Source organism: Tripterygium wilfordii, chromosome 9 (assembly GCF_013401445.1).
Source record: "Tripterygium wilfordii isolate XIE 37 chromosome 9, ASM1340144v1, whole genome shotgun sequence".
Lineage (NCBI taxonomy): Eukaryota > Viridiplantae > Streptophyta > Magnoliopsida > Celastrales > Celastraceae > Tripterygium > Tripterygium wilfordii.
In genome coordinates, this window is record NC_052240.1 from 2,120,242 (window position 1) to 2,140,320 (window position 20,079).

The 20,079-nt window shown below is 37.5% G+C and overlaps 5 protein-coding genes across 10 annotated transcripts; 2 read left to right on the plus strand and 3 right to left on the minus strand.

Annotated features, from left to right (window-relative positions):
• The first annotated feature begins 1,693 nt into the window (after nt 1–1,693).
• Nucleotides 1,694–2,904, plus strand: LOC120006564 (ethylene-responsive transcription factor 4). Its single transcript, XM_038856632.1, has one exon. The coding sequence runs from the start codon at nt 1,793–1,795 to the stop codon at nt 2,516–2,518; it is 726 nt and encodes a 241-aa protein (XP_038712560.1). The 5' UTR covers nt 1,694–1,792; the 3' UTR covers nt 2,519–2,904.
• A 4,033-nt stretch (nt 2,905–6,937) lies between these two features.
• LOC120005089 (protein DEHYDRATION-INDUCED 19-like) lies at nt 6,938–9,915 on the minus strand. The gene is made up of 5 exons (XM_038854544.1): nt 9,553–9,915; nt 9,323–9,462; nt 8,175–8,252; nt 7,763–8,055; nt 6,938–7,284 (listed from the first exon to the last, which is right to left on the minus strand). The coding sequence occupies exons 1-5, from the start codon at nt 9,641–9,643 to the stop codon at nt 7,173–7,175; spliced, it is 714 nt and encodes a 237-aa protein (XP_038710472.1). The 5' UTR covers nt 9,644–9,915; the 3' UTR covers nt 6,938–7,172.
• Nucleotides 9,916–10,560: 645 nt separating this feature from the next.
• LOC120005029 (uncharacterized protein At4g28440-like) lies at nt 10,561–12,746 on the plus strand. Its single transcript, XM_038854458.1, has 2 exons — nt 10,561–10,905; nt 12,271–12,746. The coding sequence occupies exons 1-2, from the start codon at nt 10,638–10,640 to the stop codon at nt 12,459–12,461; spliced, it is 459 nt and encodes a 152-aa protein (XP_038710386.1). The 5' UTR covers nt 10,561–10,637; the 3' UTR covers nt 12,462–12,746.
• Nucleotides 12,747–13,272: 526 nt separating this feature from the next.
• On the minus strand, nt 13,273–15,733 carry LOC120005257 (protein NUCLEAR FUSION DEFECTIVE 6, mitochondrial-like). 6 transcript variants are annotated; one of them, XR_005469762.1, is made up of 4 exons: nt 15,431–15,728; nt 15,212–15,336; nt 14,523–14,594; nt 13,273–13,617 (listed from the first exon to the last, which is right to left on the minus strand). XR_005469762.1 is itself a non-coding variant. In XM_038854795.1 (3 exons), the coding sequence occupies exons 1-3, from the start codon at nt 15,586–15,588 to the stop codon at nt 13,610–13,612; spliced, it is 291 nt and encodes a 96-aa protein (XP_038710723.1). In that variant the 5' UTR covers nt 15,589–15,727; the 3' UTR covers nt 13,273–13,609. The 6 variants fall into 6 exon arrangements, 4 of the variants coding, with proteins under 4 accessions (XP_038710723.1, XP_038710724.1, XP_038710721.1 ...); XR_005469763.1 differs by having other exon boundaries at nt 15,212–15,333; nt 15,431–15,722; XM_038854795.1 differs by lacking the exon at nt 14,523–14,594 and having other exon boundaries at nt 15,431–15,727.
• A 2,039-nt stretch (nt 15,734–17,772) lies between these two features.
• LOC120006726 (protein E6-like) lies at nt 17,773–19,044 on the minus strand. Its single transcript, XM_038856868.1, has one exon. The coding sequence runs from the start codon at nt 18,985–18,987 to the stop codon at nt 18,016–18,018; it is 972 nt and encodes a 323-aa protein (XP_038712796.1). The 5' UTR covers nt 18,988–19,044; the 3' UTR covers nt 17,773–18,015.
• Nucleotides 19,045–20,079: the final 1,035 nt, after the last annotated feature.

Consider the following 20,079-nt stretch of genomic DNA (forward strand, 5'->3'; position numbering starts at 1 on the left):
TCAAATTAAAAAGTTTTGACCGTCATGCAAATTGAAACACGGACTAATTTTCAGTGATTAAATATGATATTAACCCATTTATATTCATTTGATTAATTATAAAGACATCTTTTATGTGGTCTTTTGTTCTAAATATGGTTACATATGAAAATGGTTGAGTGATCACCCAATCGACAAAGTCGAATTGACAATTATTTTAAATGTTAGTCAAAGTCGGTCAGGTTGATTGTCGGGTCAATAATCAACCGATCCAACCCATGTCTAACCCTACCCACACCATGTTGATACGGGCTCACGGACCCAAATAAATAAAAAATAATAATGTCTTGTTATCTAATCCATGTTAAATCATAATGTGTTCAAATAATGATTAAGCAAGTACCACATTGGGGATGCAGTATTTGACCCAGCCGGTATGCATATTCTCTTGCAAGGCCTCAACCCGCGCAACCAAACATTTTTATCATTTGTTTGGCGGTCGTTAATTGCTTTTTTAATATATACTTTAATCACATTTCCTTTCCCTTTCATAGTCTTCAAACGTGGCGTATCACGAGCCAATCCTCATCTATCACCGATTAAATGGGTCCCATTCACAGACAGCCTTACTGTCTGTAACCCTGTCTCACGGCCACCCTACGCCATATTCTTTTAAATATTATATTTTTATTTTAAAAAATAGACGATGTTGATGCTCTGCTTTACCTACTGTATGCTCCATGTAATGACCAAGTCATACATAAACATGCAACCTTAATTATTAATGAGCCTATTAACAAAGCTGCCGCCATGATAATGATTAATTAAAAATCAATTAGTTATTTATAAAATTCTAATAAAATACGAAAAAGATTAAGATCTGGAAGTAATATGGACGACCGGATGGTGGGGCCTATCAAAAAGCGGCAGCCGCTCATCTTTCCCCACTTCCACTTCCAGCGCCCGCGTCTACGTGACCCCACTTCTGTCTCTTCCCCCGACTTTTTCGCGCGGCGTAAATTAATAAAATATGTCGTGTCCATTATTTATTGGTTAGATGAGCCAACACCCAACAAGCGTTGGTCCAAGCGAGCGCTTCAAAAGGACATAAAAACAGTGGGCTCAAAAAGCCTGGAAAAAGAAGACACAGAGAGTGGTGGGGGTTGGTAACAAGTAGTCTTTCCCTCTCGATCTCCACAAAAATCTTATTGAAAACTCCGACGCGCTTGAGTTTAATAGAGACATAATTAAAATGATTTTTCAACTTTATAAATCTAACAAGAAGAAAAAAGCTTTAAAACCATATTAATTGAAATATATGGTGTTATATACTGTTATCTCTCATGTCAAATGTTAGATGATTTACAATACAATTAATACTCCAACCACTTATACCCAAATCATTAATTAGAGTGGTAAAAATGATGTCTATTATTTTGATGATCTGGGTTCAAATCCCGCTCTACGTTAAAAGAAAAAACCTCAAGGAACCTATACCGCACGCAATCTAGATGCATTTACGACCGTCCGATAATAATGATTATGATTGTCCCGTCATGCCACGTAGTGACAAGGCCGTAGGCCTAAATACTATATTGCCCACCCTTGCGGCCGCCCTCTCGGTCAAATACATCGTTGACTGCGCTCTTTTCTCTCACTCGATTCAATTCCACGCGGATTATTCGCTAGCTCCTCTATAAAACCACTCCAGAGCCCCTCTCCCTTCCCTGACCCTACCACAGCCCCTCATTTGCTCATCAAAACACGCAAAGCTTTCTCGGGAAACCGTACTTCATCGGTTCATCCTTTAGTAATGGCACCGAGGGAGAAATCGGCCGTCACCGCCGCTGTTAAAGTTAACGGAATTGCGAAGGAGGTGCATTTCAGGGGTGTGAGGAAGAGGCCGTGGGGGAGATACGCGGCGGAGATTAGGGATCCAGGCAAGAAGAGCCGTGTTTGGCTCGGAACTTTTGATACGGCGGAGGAAGCTGCTCGTGCTTATGACGCCGCAGCACGCGAGTTTCGCGGAGCCAAAGCTAAAACTAACTTCCCTTTTGCCAGTGAGAATGTTGACAACTTCAATCACAACAGGAATAACAATAAGATTATTAATAGCAATAACCAGAGCCCGAGCCAGAGCAGTACCGTGGAGTCCTCTAGTCGGGAGGCGGCTCCCATGATCGAATCATCACCGTTGGATCTCAAACTCGGTGGGGCTGGATTTGGCTCCGCTGTTAGATTCCCTTTTCAGCAGGTGCCGGCGATGGCCGGAGTTTTTGTCGGCAACGTTCCCAATCCGAACGTGTTGTATTTCGATTCGGTTATGGGAGCCGGACATCGTCTGCCTACTCAGCAACATGCACAGCTCAGATTTGATCAGCATAACCATCGTGATTTCAACGCCGTGCTTTCTGGTATGGCCCAGAGCGATTCCGATTCATCGTCCGTTATTGATTTCGGTCATCGTGATCTCATCAACAAGCCAGCGAGAGTTCTAGGTCTCGATCTGAACCTCCCTCCCCCGCCTGAAATCGCCTGATTTTCCCTGAGATTTTGCGTCGCAAGATCGCAACCGTAGATTCATCGGGTTTTTTTTTTAACGTTATTTCAGATTTTCATCTACTCTTCTTAATTATTTACTCCGATTTCCTTCTGGTTTAAGTCTTTAAGATGGGCTTCGTAAGGGAAAAAAAGAAAAAGAAAGAAAAGACAAAAGAATATAACGGTGAGAAGTTTTGGAGAGCGTGACTGTGATCCGATGATATGTTTAACGATCACTGATCAGCTCTTGTTGTGTATAGGTAACTAGATCCCCTTTTTTGCAACAGATCGAGGAACCAGCGTTTCTCATTGTTGTTCATAACTAGCTACTTTCTGTATCTCTTCTGATTCACTGAATGAATTTAACAAAAGATTATTATCATATTCATCATCTTCTTTTATTTTTGTTTGATTGCCGGAAAATATAGTCGGGAATCTGACGTAGATTTCACGGCAACGAACGTGAGCAGGATTTGCCCAGCAGTTTCCTGCAGGATTTATGGATATTTTTATTATTTAATATTCTCCTTTGACGTTTTTTTTGTTTGTAGTTTAGTTTTTGATGTCAGGAACGCCCAAGGAGTTGCTTGCTTTGCGCTTCAAATATGGTGTAAATTCTCTTATATATTTTTGATGAGTGAAAATTATATTAATTTGTATATATTTTTGATGGTGTAGATGAGTGAAATGATAATTAATAATCATTATTTTGGGTTTCACGTGTTCTTAATCAATGTTGATATTAAGGTGTATAAGTTAATATAATTTACAGGTGTACGCATAAGTGAATTCTTGCATTAAATATATTTCATTTATGTGTATTCGTGCTTAATATTGACCTTTAATAAAATTAAAAAGAGTAAACATTTGGAAATAAATAAGTGGATTTCCATTAATTGAACGAATTTAATGAGTTTTTTTTTTGTTTGCTTCTTGAGGACCGTATGAGTGCCAGAAATGTTTGTGCCGACTTCCCCTTTGGCCTTTTCTTTTGTGGTCATGTACAAAAGTTTATACACAAGGACTTGTTATTTTATGCATTGTTTGGGTTTTTTTAAGCCCAACGTTACAGTCTATTCCCCCCACTCCCCTACAAGAGTGTGTGTCCTACACGCTCCTTTAGCTTGAGAGCAATTTTACTCTCCTACCCTTTGATTTCGAGTTTCCTTTCTTAAGTAGTAGATTATGGAGCACTAATTACTAATTAGTGCATGTGAACAAAAATGCCGAAGAGGCTCCTAGGGACAGACGGGCAGTTCACTCAAAAGCATTTACTCTTGTGCTAAGACCTGTTGAATGGAATAAAGCAAGCAAAACAAATTGGGTACATAAAGCCAATTTTTATGGACTATTGAATTGATATGCCAACTATAATAAGTAGGTATAAGGTAAAAAATGTGAAAATGTGAATGCTAAGGAGTAAACCTAACCAAAATTATTGATCATAAACCGAATCGATCAATCATTTATTTTCTAAAAAAATTAAATATTTATTTAAATAATCAATAAAAAAATCAACAATAACTGATCAATCGAATAAATTGATGTCAAAAAACAACCGGAGAGCCATACCAAAGAGAGTTTTTGAAGTAATCAATTGGTTACATTGCGTTATGGCGGTATTATATGTTGAAGGGGCTTGCATGGTGTGCCTGCCTTGTAGGGAAAACAATTTATAAAGTCCATTTGTGGCTAAGGTAGCGGCTCAACAACTCAAATATTACTTGTCTTTCCTTTTATTAGGAAAAGCACGTAAGGTCTTAATCGATATTGGTCCATAGATTTATAATGGGAATGGAAAAGGTTCATGAACGGTGGGGATTCAGAATCTTGGTTGTTAGATATGTAATTGCGACTGTTAACTATTGGATCGCAATCACATCTCTTGTCATACTGGCTCTCATTAATTAATTAAATCGGTGCACACACAGTAGTCTGGACTTCGTATGAACACCATTATTGCAGACGTAAAGGTCGTTTCTCTCTCTCGATCGCTCTAGACCCTTGTTTACTTTCCTATTTTTGCAATTATAATATAATTAATGTCATCACCTTTTTTTTCTTTCTCCATTCCCATTGAATTGATTTGAGAGGATTATTTTCAACTTTGGAGATCAGACATTGACATTGCAATAATTAAAACACGTAAGATTTATTTCCGATTTCACATAATTATTATAAATAAAATATATATTATTATAAGGGCAAAATCAGCTAAACCATGTTCGGGGTTGGAGGTTTTGGGTGTAAGTCGGGCCCACCATATATCCCGCGTTTAATTGACCCCCCAATAACGCCAATTAACCTTATAATCATCATCTCAAATGCTATTAGAACATCCGTTAACACTACCCTTAACACACACATATATTATAATATTATAATAGGGACATGCATAACCATAGGGCGGCTGCAGAAGACATTACGAGTCAAGAAAGTGGTGGCAGCATATTATTCTAGCTAAACAGATATCGCATGAAACACGTTTGACTAATTATGGTTTGACCAAAGCATTTGATGGCACAGCCACCATAAATTGCAGCAGCATCTTATTTGGCTGTATGTGGATTCAACCGTTCATCATCCTTAAAAGCGACATTATTGGATGAAACGTGTCAAAATCATAATGGTCTTGTCTTTGTAAGAGATCCCGGCAACTTTATCGGATCCGTGAAATTCAATGCGTGTGGATTAGTGGGAAGTATTAATTGACAATTGTTCATTGTAATCCTTTTTCTTGTTGACCATCATGAATTTTTAATTCCTGATATATGGCCAGCAACATAAGTTGTTGACCCTTCACCCCCTAATTTGTTATAATTAAATCAAAAGGTATCTATATAATATAATTAGACCGATCTTATCATTATCATAATTATATAAGAATTTTTCTATGCACACTTAAATGCAAATATATGTTTTTTGAAATATATGAAACCTAAAACAATGAGTCTCACTTGTCAATTAACCCATCCATAATCCACAGCCATAAAATGTGATTTTCACTTTAAATGTGCGTAGGAGAATTCGTCTAATGTTATAGTCCTATGTACATGTTATGAAGAAATAATTTTCCTTCTTTAATGATTATCCACACCATATAAAGTTTTGTTAATGAATTTTGCACGACTTTAATTCGTACGACCATCATGGCAACCTAAACGTACGCCTAAATCTAAACAAATAGTATATTTTTATTACACTATGTGATTTACCAAAATGTTTGAAAAGATTAAAAGGATTCCAACATCCAAAACTTACATTATGTTGAAGATAACGTCGGTTAATAAGTCGTGGTCCATGATAGCAATGGATGCAATATATAGATAAAAAGTCTAAAGTGGGTAGAGAACGGTAGTACTGGACTCCTTTTTCTTTACTCGCTGAAATGCTGTCGGCTTACCTCTTATTAATACTGGAAGTTTGTGATGAGATCCCACATCGGTTCATAATAGAAAGAGCCACTAGTAGATAAGGAATTTTCATAATCTAATACAATATGATTGATTTTTTGAGCTTAAACGAGGACGTTGAGCTTGAAATAAATTCGTGAGGGCTTCGACTCGGAGCTAGTAAGAACCATTATGGGGGGGGTCTTGGTTTGGACCAGGAAGTAGCCCATCCAGAGGGAGCGAAGGTCGGTGGTTCGACATATTTGCATGTGGCCAATCATGGTCGTGGCCATTGTTTTTTTTTTTTTTGAAAGAAAGGCCATTGTTTAGACTCTGTTTGTTACAGCTTTTTTGACAAGAAAAATTTTCGGTCTCTTTGAAATTCCAGCTTCTGCCGCCTAGCAGATTTCTATTCAATTGAAACCAATTTTAATATCGTGCAAGGCCCTTTTTACCAGAGTGAATCCAGAAGTAGCGCAAGGGAAATGAATTTTTATTCGCTTTCTACAGAGTATTCAATACGGTCAAGGTAATTCAACTGGAATGGAAGTCACATGGTCAAACGGTCAAGGATGAATTTAATAAGCGAAAAAGAGGGAAGGACATTGACCGAATAACAGATTGTTCTTCTGAAATGGAAAGCCCATGAGATATTATGGGCGTCTCTACTGACATTTAATGGGATGGGCCTGTTACTTTTCGTTTGGCTACTCATGTGCTGTGCTTGACATTAACATTTGACATTATTATGCCTTGGAACATCCGATATGAGAGTAAACTCGAGACATCACGCCTGCTCATTGACATAGCAGGTTGAGCCGAAGCCTAATGCTTGACCACAAGGGTATTGCTCCTAGTGAAAATCGAACTCATTATCTTCCGAATTATAGTATTATACTTTCAAGAAGAAAATCTGAACAATAAATTGCCATCAATTGAGCAACCACAAAATTCTGACCATACAACACTGTGAAATAGAGTCCTGGCAGAACAGAACAAAGCATGGCACAAAGCTGAAGGCTCCATTTGATGCAAAGCTGAAACGTTTTATAAGAAAAATTGAACAAGATTCATAATATAAAATTCTTCATAAGCTAAAAAAGATCATTGTTTCTCCAGAGTAAGTAAGAGTACATGTCTTCTGGCTAAGGAAGGCTATACAAGGATGAGTATTCTTAAAATGAGGCATGGGGGTTGGATTGTTTAATAACTAAAACCAATAATAACTAATTCCATTGTTCTTCATCCAACTCAAATCTTTCACTGGTCTTTTAATAGGGTTGAGAGAAGCAAATCTTGGACAAAACCTGCTCTTCCAGCTGCCTGATTCATCCTTCTCTCCCGTTCTTCAGAGCTCAAAGAAGGATCATAACTGAGCGAGTGAAAGAAATGGGAATGTTAGCACTTTAATCAAAAAAAAAAAAAATGCATTGGAAAAACTCTAGATGATGATCAGAAAAAATTTCAATTGGAGGAACAAGACATTTCTGATTTCTGAAAAAGTCACTCAACAGAAAAATATTTCGACTGTACAAGAATGCGGCAACCACTAGCAAAAAGCATGAAACCTTCCTATGTCTACGAAGATGGGAGCTCCTGGTGTATCTTGTTGCCAATAACATCATGCAACTCGATAATACAATTTTCTCACTTGCGACGACAGGTAAAGAACAAAACGAATAACCCTTATCAACTTCCTAATTAGAAAGATCATGGAATCACCCTATGCACCAAGGATGAGAAAAAACAATTGATTGACAGTCAACAGAGAACGCAAAATAATTGAAGCACAAAAAAATAGACCAAGATGAATGACGGAGCTCCCCTGATATGGAAATCTCAAATAATACCTTGATTTCCACATGTGTGCTGGAGCTGCATTTTTCATAGAAGCATCCTCAGAACTTGGTACCACAGATTTTGAAATTTCTTCCGCCTCTGATGCAGGGAAATTCAAAATAAGTGATGAAAGGAATGGATCAGTAGCTGCTGCATTAGACACATTAGCATTGCTTGACCGGTATCCACCACCACCACCACCTAGAAGCACTTGCAGATGGGCCTCACGGAGATCTCGCCCAAGGAGAGATAGAGCCTGACTATTAGGTATTGCAACTTTACGTAATCTGCGACGTCTCTGCAAGTAATCTTCAGTTAAAGGAAACATAGATGTGGATTCTTTTCTGTGAATATCATTCATTTGCATGAAATTTCAAAGGCAAGTACAAAAGCTAAGCAATCAGCTTGTGGTTTTAAGGATATCTTGAACAACTGTCCATGTTGCATCGTAATGTGGCTTAGCATGTCCCGTGCAACTTTAACAGAGCATATAGGACAAACCTGCAGGGAGAAATTTGGTGAGAACGTCTTTCACCATGTTATAATCAATCTTTATAAACCAATACACGGTTACAACTCCCCTTCCAGACCCAACCAGAGGGGAGAAAACATTTCACAATCTTCCAAAGCTAAAGTAAAGTCCATAGCAGTATTTGCACCAACTATGCCATGAGATTTAGCAGCCAATGGAAAGAAGAATGGAAGTAATACTGCTCCGGGCTCTGTTTTTTAAGAATCTTTTACTTAATTGAACCATATACACATGACAATAACAAACTTGAAATTCAAATATTTGAGGCCTGTCACACGAAACCTCAGTAGACCTACTTAAGTTCGCTGATCCTATCTTATTACTTCCACATTCATTTCCTTTCTTGCAACTTCCACTAGCTCATCCACCACCATTTGATCCTATCTCTCACATTAAATGATCATCTTATTTAACCCACGCGAAAATTTCACCAGATCCTCAAATAGGACATTGTCCTGTGAATCATTTAACATATTCGACCACTTTCTCCAATCAATCATGTTAAACACAAAGTTGCCAAGGATTACTCTCAGATTAATTTGGAAGCTCCAAACTTTTACTCTATATCATTAAATGCTTTGTAACCAGCAAAAACTCAAAACCAGTAAGTCACACCATGTAACAACTGCAATTCTCAATAACTACTTGAAGACATATATAAGATTCTTCTGTTTAATCATGTACATAGGAACGCTCCGCCTTAACCGTTCCCCGACACAATCACCATAAACACATTCAAATTTGAAACAGAACATGCTATAGATAACCCATTTCATGCCAAGAAAGTTGTTGCTCAACAAGGTACAATCTTTTCCTATCAATTCATCATACGAGGACAACAACGGAAAAATCCAATAGAAATGCCATGTTCAGAACGACCAACCAATAGAGACCGACACAAAAATGATTTAACGCAATAAAGACCATAACTTCTGCAATTATATAAACCAATTCAAGTGATAGATACCATGTTCTTGGCCGAAATAGGAAAACAAACAAAAGTTTACGTAGACAAAAACATATAACCAAATCCCCTTACGGTGACTTTAGACTCGCAAGAATGCTCGTCTTCCAGATGCGCACACAAAGAAGCGATGTCGAAATCCTCATAACAATAAGGACAGGGAAAATCTGGACGCACCTCCTCCTCCACCTCGAAATCATCGAAGCTCAATCGATCTGAAATCCAATAAAACATATCATAAGATTCACCACCATATCTTCATAAATCGACCAACCAATAATAAATGAAGGAAGAGAAGAATATACCCAGATAGGAGCTCTGGTTGCGGTGCTGCTGCTGCAAGGCTTGTTGGCGCTTCGCGGCGGCTAGACGAGAGGTCCAGAGATCGGAGTCCATTTTCCGAGATCGGGTCTGAAGCTGCGTCGTGAATTAGACCCGTTGTCTATGCCTCTCAAATATATTCAACCAAATATGTAAAAATAAATAAATTCTCTTTTGGTTTGTATACTATAATCAGAGCATCCAATTTATTAACTTCCTTTTATTTTTCTTCTTGGGTTCTGGATGGATAGTTTCAGATTGATCGGAGAGGGAGACAAATGAAGGGAAAGAGATATTTAATAAATGTTTAATTTTTAACTTATTTTCCTGTGTCGAAGAGGTCCTATTATTTTGACTTTTTCTAACAATGGTGTTTGTATGTTTCAGTGTTAAGGAACCGTCCATTTAAGGACACAGAAAGCTTGGGCTATGGATGACGTGGATCAATCGTGTCGGAATTAGAAGAAAAAGACAAACGAATTTACTAAACTAGTGGTTTAAAAATTGTCTTTTCAAGTGGCAATTTACTCTAAACCGCGTGGGCTTCTTTCATTTCGTGGAATGGTGTATTCTGAGGGTGAAAAACTCTGTCGGTTCGAATAATTAAATTTATCCGATCCAAATTAAATTAAATTTATACATAAGTTATAAGTTTAAAATTTGGGTTCAAATCTTATCTGATTTATTTATCCAGACTCTAATCTGAATTAAATTATGATCTGATTTATTTTTCTAGATTTAAATCAATCTGAAAATGATCAATGAAGTACGTTCGAAATTCAATATATGAGTTAAGGTTCGGATATATAAATATTTCGTAATCATATGCTTTTGTCCAACCCGAAACTGACATGGAATTGATTTTTTTTGGTCTCTCCTACTCTTAACTGTATGTTGGCAAACGCTGTCGTTTTACCTTGTTTGTTTACGACGTCGTTTCAACGACTTTCTTGACAAGGTATACTGAAGGGTCGAGAAACAGAATTAGGAGCAATCGAGAAACAAAAAATTCCGACTGCTTTTTTTTTTGTCTAGGTTTTTGTGCGAAACAGAGAAAGAATCAGAATCGATGGCAACGACAACAAGAAGTCAACGATCGGAGTCGCAAGGGAACGCGAACAAGACGATTACGGAGAAGCGAAAGCCGGTCTTCGTTAAGGTGGATCAGCTAACGCCGGGAACCAACGGCCACAATCTGATTGTCAAGGTCTTGAACTCCAACACCGTATTGCAGAAGGGCCGCGCTGCCTCCCAGCACCTCCGCCAAACCCGGATTTCCGAATGCCTTATTGGTGATGAGACCGGGACTATCCTCTTCACTGCTCGCAACGATCAAGGTTTGTACCTAATCCCTTATGTAAATGTTTCGAATTTGTACGACTCTGCGTTTGTATAACGTTGTGAAATAATGGTAAAGTTTTATCTTTCATGGTTTATCATTTCTGCCCTGGTTCGAATGCAGTTAATTCAGTTCTTTTGTTCGATTTTAGAATGCTGGTGCATTAAGCTTCAATTTGTTTTGGGTATGGTTCAAATTTTGGTGTGTGTCTGTATTTATGATGTAAGCCTCCAATTTTTTCATCGTGTTCATCCTTTTTATCTGAAGATGCCTATATTCATTGTGAATGTTAGATGTGTTAGACCACCCACAATGTGAGATTGGGTTTGATGGTTTCTTAAGAGCTCATCCCTATCGTCTTTTTATGGGTAATAGTTCATCCATATTTGTAAACATACGCTGTCCCATTGCAAGGATTGTTTTGTATGCTGACAGTATCATTACCATATAATGGAACTATCATACAGGAGACTGTTATGCCTGCGAGCATACTTGATTTAAATGCTTGGGATTAGGATGGAATTTTAGTTAAGTGCTTGGCTCATGTACTTGGGTTAGTTGGGCATGAGATTGACAACTACTGCTGGCCCCAATATATTGTTTTGGGGAATGTTTTAGACTGTGTGCATGGTAATTGTTTAATGCTTGAAGAACATGGAAGACCTGGATAGCTGAAGGGAAAAAAGCAGTTGGAAGGGAAAAAGGGGGTTGGAAGGAAAGCTAATATGCATTGCATGCTCTTGTTTTTGGGAAGAAAGCAAAAATTTATAACTCTTTAGAATTTTATTTAGCTTATTTCTCCTCCTAACATGTTAATTATATATGGTGGCGTGATTTTCTATTAATTAATGTGGTTTATCATCTTTCGGATACTTATTCCTATGCTTCTTTTTCTTGCTGTTGGAAATTCCTTTATTTCCCCTTTTCCAGGCCTGTTATTCTTTTTTAGTTTCTTAGATTGTTGTTATTATATTAATTTATGGAGGTTTTCTGTCTTTTCCGAAAGTAAATAAATTTTATTGGAGAGCACCAAGGGGGTGCAACGTTTCCTTTTTTTCTCATTTTCGTTCTCTGCACATTTCTGCTGTTGCATCATTATGCTTGCTGGAACGTTGTCCAAAGTTTGTTGGTAAAAGGCCTATGGTGATTGAGGAGGCTTTAGTTTTAAAATTAATCGTTTGTGATACTGCTACCGCCGTAAAAGGCACATGTTAATCTTGTTGCTATGAGATTTCAACCCCAATTCTAGTGCGAATCTCAAGCATCTTATTCTCCCTCACAACTGATGCCTGTTCTAGTGGGAGAAATGGTTTGCTATTCCTTGCAAGAGATCTATGATGTTAATGATGGTTTTTTTGTGCAGTTGACATGATGAAGCCTGGCGCGACAGTAATTCTTCGTAATGCTAAGATTGACATGTTCAAGAGTTCAATGAGGTTAGCTGTGGACAAATGGGGCCGCATTGAGGTTACCCAATCTGCTGAATTTGTAGTTAAGGAGGATAACAATCTGTCCTTGGTTGAATATGAATTGGTGAATGTGACTGAAGAATAATGCAAATATCGCATAAGGTTGGTTTGTTTTGATGCTTAAAAGCAGTACTTTATTGAAGTTCGAAGGCGTGTGGTTGTTTTATGGCCTCATGAAATGCTATTATTGAGGTGCAAGTTCTGTCTACATGCTGAACGCAGATAAGTTATTATCTTGTTAACATCGCAAGTATCGGTTTGATGTGATTTGTCTAAAAGATGTGTTTATGTCTCCGATGAACAAATATTGGTCACTTTATGTGGAAAAGCAAATTAATTAAAGTGCTTATAGTTAGCTTATTTTGTCTTCGAATTTTGTTCTTTTTTGGTTCCCAGTTCTGATAAGTTTTATTTTACTGAGAATGTATGGTTTCAGTTCCATTTAGTCGTGGTTGCTGTTTCTGAGCTCTCTCATCATGCTTGTAACTTGCTTTGCAGAATGCATGTCTTCCTCTTGGAGTTGAAAAAGAGGGAAGAATCTGTTTCTATTAGAATCATAATCATTGATCTTGATCTTGAGTTTATTTTGATGGTACTTGCTGCATTCATACTTAAATTTATGGGTTTTTCTTACCAAGCCATTCCCTCACTCTGGTTTTTGTCATTTTGATGAGATGCACCCTCACTGCACCCCATAAATTTATGGTTTTCTTTTGCTAAGCCCTTGCACCCATTCTCTGTTAAACACATTAAACTAACCGACTAACATGGAAGTGACCCCAAAACGACATCACTTTACTTGAACCGCGATCAGAACTTGATGTTTTCTTTAGTCCGCCATCAGAACTTGAAATCACCATTGACAAAAGCATGAATAGATATAATCTCACATGAGCTAACCAAGAATATACTGTTTTATTTTCAAATATGTCACCACTCCACGAAATATTTAGGAACTACTAAGCTCCCCTATCACAAAGCATCTGAAGCAGGTAAATCAGTTCTCTGAAAGGTTCATGAACAGCATATATAAATTACAGAAAGCAATGCAGTAAAACAGTTATCAAAATTGAAGTTGGGGAATGCAAATTGATAACTCTCCACAAGGTACAACCTCAGTATGGTTGAAGAACATTATGATTTATGATATTAATGCCCTGGCAAGTCCAAGAAAGTTCCTTTGAAATCCATGAAAAACGATGGTCAATTGCACTGCATCCCAAGAGAGAACAATCATCCATCTACAATCAAAAGCAAGATCAGGAAGTAAGAATCGTGCCTTTATTTACAATTCACAAAGTAAAAACATTTGGTACAAAGAACTTTATTTGATGAACAGTTGCTATGCGCACATATACAGATATATAGCATTAAGTTCTATAAGCAAAGAAACAAGAGAGGCACCATAGGAAGTCCATAAGCCAATGATGAAAAAAGCTGGTTCTGAGGTTCAGAGTAGCGCAGGTGGAAGCACAGTTATATTGTCCCCAAAACACATCCAAACAAATATCAATGTGTGCATTCATTTAAAAGGATGTTCTATGCAGAAAAAGGTGAAGCCCTAGTAGGGATTACATTATCCTACAAATAATATTATTGAGCTTCCCCAAACACTAAGATGATGTGCAGGGTTAAAACATTATAATTGCCAGTTCTAAACCTCTTATGCAAGTTGTCCCAAGTTTCTCTATGTTATCCTGCTTTCCCCTCTTTCTTTTGATCTTTTGGGAATGTGGAATCTCTCAAGTTCTTACTCCTAGAAAACATAGAAGACAGACAATCAGAGATAAGGTTGAAAAGATATAAAACTAAAATCTTCATCCATTTATCCAAACCTTACGCACCCATATTAATTGAATCTTCAGAGCTACAAAGATTATTAAAGCATCATCATAAATAAAAAAAATGTTTTATACAGTGTTCAGCATCAACAGCAATCACAAAATATGAGCAATTCGAGAGCTGAAATGTCTTAAGGAAAAAGAAATATCAATGTCACCTAAGTTTAAGATTGTTCTTTACCCATACAATGGTTAAAAGGCATCCTTTTACAACTTAAGCTCCTTTACATTAATTGAGAAATAGAAAACTTCTTTCACTACCCAGTTAGGATCTAAAAAGCTACTAAAAAACTTTATTTCACCACCTTGTATTAGAGCGCATGTACAAAAACTTTGCTCGAACCATCTTGACATTCATCATACATCATCATCGCAATCTGAGTGAATACACAAATTAGTGCGGCTGCTTATACTATTTTCAGGCGAACAAGAATAAATGAAGACTCAGTTCAGTTACACTAGAAAACTGGAATGCAGAATAAAGTTGCGAATTAGAATTTAGACCCCTTCAACTTAATTGGCAGAAAATTAACAACAATTGAACTCAATAGAATGAACCAAAACTAGATTACTAGAGGAATTAAATATAACAGATAATATCAATGTTAACCAAAATTTTAATTAGATAAAATCGTATGCATCACTAGAGCTGTTTCTAGTAGAACATAAAAACTTGAGCAGAAAAAGCAGCATAAACTTTCATTGGCCATTTCTAACTCCACGAAATATCCCCTGTTTTCGCAAGTGAATCAGAGCTGGAAAGGGCTAGTCGAACAAGAAACCGTTCATCCTCTCAAGAGTTTATATTATTTTTACGAAAAAAGTCTTTTCTCTCAATCTACAGAAGATTAATCACCATTACTTTCAAAACTCAAACAAAAACTTCATCTTTCGTTGCTTGATCTTCATCTAATCTTGTATTCTCCTACAAAAGGCAAAAGAAACATTCTTTCAACATGCAAGAGCGCGGGAGGAGGAAAATAAGAAGACATACCTTCAAGTGTCCAACCATAGCGGTGGTGAGAGGCGGAGAGCATTGAATTCAACAAAGCAGAGGCAGTGGCAGAGTGATACGGCAACATTGATTCCACACTGCAGCTCATCTCCACAGGTGATCTCCTCAATTTGATTTCAGCATAAGAAGTACAATTAAGTACATAACTAGATTTTGCAATAAAAAGAATCGAGAGAAAATATGAGAATCCTTAGGTACCTGAAAAGGCGATGAGAGAGGGGCTTCTGTTTGGAATTGCGCAAGGGAGAGAAGGAGGGCATGCCTTTAGGTTTTGGCGCCGAAGCGAACCTCGCTGCCGCCGCTGAGGTTCTAGCTGCACTGGAGCGGAGAACGGACCTCGCAACGCCCGATAACATCGCTTTCGGTGCTGTATCGGTCTGGGATTTAGATCTCTACAGCGATTAGAGTTTGTTTTGTACTCGTACTTGGGTAGAGAGGAGGTTTTGGGGTGACTGGGTGAGGGTTTAGCGACGCTCATATGTTCATGTGTACCCACTCCTACATAAGCCTGAGTAGCAGCGCCCGCAATCACCGTTATTTCAAAGACAAAGTAAAATCATACCCGTTCATTTTATTCCTTGTATATCTTTTCATTGGACTGGACTCAGTCTCGACGACATCGTTTTGCCATAATTTTCTGTACTATTTCAGATTATTAATGTCCAAATTGTGTAAATTCTGCTCAATAAAATCAAAGTTGCATCCTCAATTTGGGCCTAATGTGTAATCATAGGCCCAGTCATGTATTTCTGACTGTTTTTGGACCATGACCGCTTGTAGGACCAGTCCGATAACGAAAATTGCATTGCGGGCCTAAGCTAAAGGTTTACTGAAAGCCCATTTGACATTGGTTTCTGTCATCCGTGGGCTTTATTGGTCCAGTGGACTTGAATAGACTAATTAGAATACGTAGGGCTTGCAGTCCATCAATAATGTGGATAAGCATTACAATAACACATGAATTTTCTTATGCGGACACCAACAAGTTTATTAATTTACGCACCTCAATTTCATGATTGATTTGAAACATGTAGAACCCAAAATAGTGAACCCCATTTGTCATTTCACTTTCAAAAATATTTAAAATTAACTAATAATAAAATACGAAACAAGTCCAGGACCAGCAGGAAGACGATATGATTAAAATGTAAAGTAAAAATAGGGTTTGGTGGGGGTGTCAGGGGGTGATTATGAGCGCAGATGCTTCCTTTTCTTTATTTTTCACCATTACATCCCCAACATCATGAATGTCACTACAATTATATAATTTCCAGTTTGGAATGAAGTAATAATAGTGCCCAGAAGTTGGTGAGATGGGCCTCCATATCCATCATCAGATGTACTACATACATACATATATATATATATATATAACATGCGAAAAAGCTGTGCATTTGGTACCAATTAGTTGGCTTAATTAATTACTAACCTTTTATCCCACCTCGGTTGATTTCCAATGTGGTTTATAAGTAAAATTCAATCTCTAAACAAAAAAAAAACCTCATTTCAAGAAACGAAACCGTGCAGACATTAGATTCGTTATGACTTATTAAAAAAAACCATACAATAAATTAATGACATGGCACGAAACCTACCACGACCAAATAAAAACAACATGAGTCTTTGGTCCGCAAGGCAGAAATCAAAAGTTCCGCCATTCACGGAGAAGACTATGCAAAGGAAATGTTGACTTTTCTTTCTTACAGCTTTTTTTTATTTTTTTATTTTTAATATCACATTTATCCCAACATAGCATTCGTTGTGAAGTTGGTAAAACTTAAAGAGACTTGGTGAATGCAGGTTATCATCTTGTTCCCTTTACAGACTGTATTTACCCAATTAAACATAATATTTTAGTTAGTTAATTGTGTGGTCATCCCGAAATAATTACAATTTATTTTTGCCTAAAAAATACAAGTTAATTTAAATAAACAGTAAAAGACTAAAAGTTGCCATTGCAGGTAGGGGCCACATACATCAGTAACAATAATTAAAGAAGATATACATTAGTGGTCAAATCTACAAAAGAAATTGTTGCCATAATTAAAATTTCCAGAGGACATAAACCCTTAAACATCTCTCTCTGTCTATATATATATACACAAAAATTGTATAAAGCTTATGAACAGTAATATGTTAGTGGAAAATGAAAAGGTAGCATGATAGCAATTGAAGAGGCTGGTGCCTTGCCTTGCCTTGTATGTCTATCTTAAGAAATTAATAGTTGTTGCAAGTCGATTGATGGCTGCTGAACGAAGCACATGCACCTTACCTAGCTTGCACTCACTGCACAGTGAACATACACTAGTGCCTAGATATTCCTATAACAGGAGCACCACCACCGCCTGCTATTACTGGCTTTTTTTTAAATGTAATATGTAGTCAATGCCTTACTTTACTTTTGGGACTACTTTGGTGGGTAACAAAGTAGAATTAATGGACCCAACTTCCTTAAATTTTGTCTCTGGATTAGTCCCTTTTGAAGAATGTTAATTTTGAAGAGGATAAGAACAAAAACAAAAGCTATTATAGCATGTACATTTTATTGAATCAAAGTGTTCATAAACATATAGTTGCATGTCTCTTAATCTTTTGATCATAACATGAAGAGTACTAGTATATATTCTTGCAAACCCAAAAAAGAAATACAAGATCATAAAATTAACCCAAAAAAAAAAAAAAACTCCCCATATTCGAATAATAATCATCAATTCTTTGAGCTTTCATCTAAAGTAGCATATATAATTTAGGATCTAAAACCAGAAATTTCATGACTCTGATGATCAAGGTTCAAATTCTTCATTCTCTTCAAACTCTTCCTCCACCTGGTTGTTCTGGTACCCTTCCATGGAGTTAGTGTTCTCATTATTGTTCCCATAATAACCACCAACTGTGTTGTGTTCATTCCTTGAAGCCACTCCCCTTGAATTCTGCTCATATTGGTTTGGATAGTAGTTTTTCTCATTGTTCACATCATAGTAGTACTTTCCATTCTCCACAAACCTTGTGTCACTCATGCCTTGTCTCTCACCACTGTTGGACTGGTACTTGTTGTTATTGTTGTTCTGGTTGGTCAAGGTGGTGGTGGTGTAACTGTCCCCCGGTGTTGGTCCTGTTGGAACACGGTTGTACCCACTACGACCGTCGTAGTTGTTATTGACGTTGTTCTGGTTGGCCAAGGTAGTGGTGGTATAAGTGCCCCCTCCTGGTGTTGGAACTCTGTTGTACCCACCACGACCGTCGTAATTGTTATTGTTTTCCTGGTAACTGGGAACATTGTTGTAGCCACCACGACCGTTGTCGTAGTAGTACTGATTGTTGTTATTGTTTTCATTGGACATGGTTGTGTAACCACTTTCTTGGAGCCTTGTCTCCCCCAAATTTTGTTGCTGGGACTCATAACCATTGCTGCTGTAGTAATTGTTGTTGGTCTCTTGAGGCCTGGTTGTGTATGGGGTGTAAGTGGTGGTGGTGGTGGTGGGTGTGGTGGTTGCATGGATATTCTCAGTGGACTCATGCCCATACAGGCCATACCCATTTTGGGTCTCTGGAATGAAAGTTGGGTCTTGCTCTTGTTTGTTCAAAGCTGCTTGTTGTTGTTCATTGCTAGTACTGGGAACTGTGACCACAGTTTTGTCATTGTTTGTGGTGGGTGAGACTTTGCTAAAGAATTGGCTATCTCTAGCTTGAATTTGAGTAGAGAAGAGTGTCACAAGGAGGAGAAAGGAAACTAGGAGGTTTGAAGAGAAAGCCATGTTTGGCAAGAGAGAAATAAGAGATGGTGGTGGTGTGTATTGATGAGGAGAGTTTGTGATTGTTGATTGTTTATATAGGACCTTCTTTCTATATGTCACTCCATCTACTCTGTCTAGTGTGTACCATTTTCTACTCATTAGGTGTAGAAGGGGAAGGGGAATAGGTGATGATGGTGGACCCACTAGAAACAACTTTATTAAAGAACCCTTTTCTTTTCTCACTATTCATATTAATGAACTATGTTCATTCATTCTTTTAGTATTTCTCTGCAGCAGTCCGAGCCTTCAATTGTGGAAGAATACCCCAAATGTATGTTGATTTTGCGACTTGTTATAACTTTATCTGAACAATCTTGTGCGATGTAAAACCATGATTGATTATCTCTAATCTCTCGATTTTGCTTTTCTTCCAAGCAAATCAAACTATAAATATATATATATAAAGATAAATTAAAACCATGAGAAGAAATCATGCTACAAGTCTAGGCATGACAAAGATTCCAAAGATGGTATTTTTGTATTATTTATAACACATGTTTCAATGAGGGATTTGGTTGAATTAATTGATTAATGGGGTTAATTAAAGAGAGAAGGGGTAATATCGGAAAGTCAAAAGTAATACCAAAAAGAACATATATAGATTGGGGATGGGCTGGCCGAGTAATTATGGCGTGGATTGTGGTGGGTGGGGTATGCAAAATACTAGCATTTAGTGCACACACCGCATGTGCCCTTCCAAAGGACTTACCTGCCCTTTCTTAGTCCAAAGTCATGGGGACCCACCCCCACTTCCTCATAATTTTTTTTCCACCACCCACTTTGCATGGGCAAGCTAGCTAGGTCTTTATTTGCCTTTGTCACAACATCCACGATAAAGACTGATACCCGACGGGAGAGGGAAAAATATTTAAGTGACATCTAGAACAATAGGTAGAGAGAGTCTCAATACTCAATAGGATAACTTTGGATGTCTCAATCTTGACATTAAGCAAGAGATGATGTCTCTGTCTGCTATTAGCGAAAATATAGTATTTTTGCGGTTGAGTTGGTTAAAATAATGCCATATCTACTATTTATCCTTTTAACTATCAT